At 38.5% G+C, this 2,846-nt stretch overlaps 1 protein-coding gene across 1 annotated transcript in view; it reads right to left on the minus strand.

Annotated features, from left to right (window-relative positions):
• LOC116384115 (ras-specific guanine nucleotide-releasing factor 1-like) overlaps positions 1–2,846 on the minus strand; it is a 26,273-nt gene that overhangs the window by 19,386 nt on the left and 4,041 nt on the right. The window contains exon 2 of the mRNA XM_031848508.1: positions 108–214. Coding sequence (XP_031704368.1) covers positions 108–214 — 107 coding nt within the window. The remainder of the gene's footprint in view (positions 1–107; positions 215–2,846) is intronic.

Raw genomic sequence — 2,846 nt, forward strand, 5'->3', positions numbered from 1 at the left:
CACACACACACACACACACACACACACACACACACACACACACACACTTCCTCAACATCCTCAGCTGACTGTGTGTATGTAGGTGAAAGGTCATATGTGAGAGGTACCTGGCCTGTGTGATGGCAGCCACCCACTCATCAGAGTCCTTGACGTCCTCCGTGCGCAGCTCCAGAGCCTTCTGGTTGTCATGATTGAACGTGACGGTAAAGTAATACTGGAAACAGAAATGATGGAAAGAGTCAAATATTTGCTCAGCATGTAATAAGACAATCAGTATATATTAAAGGCTTTTAGTTAAAGATTTGGAGAAAAGCCTATCAAAGGGAAAACCTTGGATGATTCGTCATAACTGACCGTCTTTTTTGTGTTAAAATTGAAGTTGTATCTACATGCATGCCCATGTGTGTGAATGAGTGGGAGAGAGAGATCCTGAGGGAAAAGTCTTGAGAGATTCATTATAAAGCCTCTGTGCATTCTCCCTGTAACCTGGCAACTCACCTCTGAATTGGTGGAAGCCTCTCGACTGACGCCACATTTTGTTTTGCTTTGTCCCAGTGGTTTGGCTGCATTTTAGTGACACAAACACCTCTGTGTCCTCGCCCATTTTAACTCCCTCGCCAATTATCCCCAGTGACCCTTCAGCCTTAAAGGTTCAGAAATGGCAATTGTGGCAAATGCATGTGGAATTGTTTTCTAATAGGCTTATCAGGTAAAATCCTCAAATCAACAAAGTGGTGGTCATTGCATTAATAGTACAGACAGCCTATTTGTAGTAGAAACACATCAAATTATAAAACACTAATGCATTGTAAATAGACCCCACAAATCCAATATATTGGATTTTTTTATCCCTCCCAAATGCCAAGAGCAAATCATTGGTGAAGGGGAGTAATGTTCCATATTTCCTGATGAGCAGCAGAATGGGCCTTTGTCAATAATGTGCTTCCAATCTCTCGCTTCCTGTGAGCTGTTATGTCAAGCCTTTCTTTTTGCCACAGAGACACTGTAGTGTAAGTGAGACAATATAGCCAGCAGTAAATCCTTGTTTAAAATGGACAAACGGTATTTGAGAGAAAATTCAAATACATGTACGATACCACTAATGCTCATGATAAACTACACTTAAGAGTAATTTGTCAAAACAAATATTTTGATCCAGTTTTATTTTGTTCAAATGTTCGGTTCTACTTTTTTTCTATCATACATGTATAAATGTACAGCCCTAATGTTCTGTTTGAAGTCATTAATAACTTACTTAATACTTACTTAACATTGTTTTATCACCATGATACTTCATGAGTTTTTCTAATTTTCTGCGAGTTGCTTATAAACAGGATCTTGAGCAGATGACTTGTTTTAGAGTCTGCTCTGAACACGAACAACACCTTACTTCTGTATGGAGTCAAGCTGTGAAGCACAATTGATTTGTATAAGACCCTTTGTTTGTGATTAGTGCTGACAGTGCTTCTCTCACAGCACTACCCTTCACAAAACCGTCTACCTGGATTTCTGTTACTGTGGTTTTCTAACAATTTATCCACCTTTGGTGTCAGTCTAAATGACCCAAAAATCAAGCAATGTCTGACTGGATAATATTCTGTACATTTATTTCTATGTGAATGATTTTTGAATTACCCATATTCTGTATTTGCTGTAACAAACCTTTGTGGTCATTCCATGTTTTGCCACTTCATTAAATGCGCAAAGACAGTTTGAAGAAAAGGGAAGCGTTACCACTTCAGTACTTTGTACATGAAAAAAAGAAAATTAATAATAAAGATGTTATTATTATACATACAGTGCAACCACTGTATGTATAATAATAACATCTTTATTATTAATTTTCTTTTTTCATGTACAAAAGGTTTGAAGTTGAGTACATAATGGTAATGTTTCTTCCTTGTGTAATTCGAACCACCTGCAGTAAACTGAAAATGTAACTTGTTTAATTAACATTTAAACAGTTAACAAATAAGAAAAAATGAATTAACAGACAATTGGGACTATATTTGGACTATTGATACTCCATAGTGCAAAATATATAATGGACCACTATTGATGTATGGATGCATTCATTCAGTCTATACAAGTCGTTGACCCACTTGCTCTGATATTTTGACACAGATAGTGTTGAGACAGCCATGCTGTTTGTACAGTATAAAAATAGTTTACTGTACACTTCAAGATTGTACTTAATAAATTCTGTAGAGTTTTAAAAAGTTCTAAACAATCCTCACAGAAATCCCTCCAAACAATAGTCAAGTTATGAAATATGACGGTAAACTAGATTCTTTTCTCTTTTGTTCTTTTGTAAATGTGTTTATGTGAAACAAAGAAAAGCGGTAAAAACAAAAACACATCAAGCACTTCCACTTCACCCGCCCGCTACCCCTCACCACCTCACACTTCTTACATGCCCATATTCGCTGCACTTGCTAAGTGAAGCACAATGCCGAGGCATGTTGTTGCACATTTCGTTGGCCCCTTCAAATGCACTTTTTTCAGATGCAAATAGGGGTTGCCATAGTAACTGTGGGCTTAAACGTAGCTCGCCTTCTAAATGGGGAATAAGAACATTTAAAAAGTAGAACACTCCAAAGAATACAATGAGAAGGGAGAGACAGACGGAGAGGGAGGCAGAGAAAGATCTTTTTGCCTTCTTGAGGAGTGAGGGCTATAAAAAGCGCTGTAGCCCTGCAAGGTGGCAGTTGGCTTGGCATCTATTCGCTGCATTGTCCCTCTCCCTGTCACACACAGATAAGATCCAGCACTCGCCCGACCATTCCTCCTGCAGCTCTGACACACACACACACACACACACACACACACACACACACACACACACA

Source organism: Anarrhichthys ocellatus, unplaced genomic scaffold, assembly GCF_004355925.1.
Source record: "Anarrhichthys ocellatus isolate YVR2014 unplaced genomic scaffold, GSC_Weel_1.0 scaffold8, whole genome shotgun sequence".
Taxonomy (NCBI): Eukaryota; Metazoa; Chordata; class Actinopteri; order Perciformes; family Anarhichadidae; genus Anarrhichthys; species Anarrhichthys ocellatus.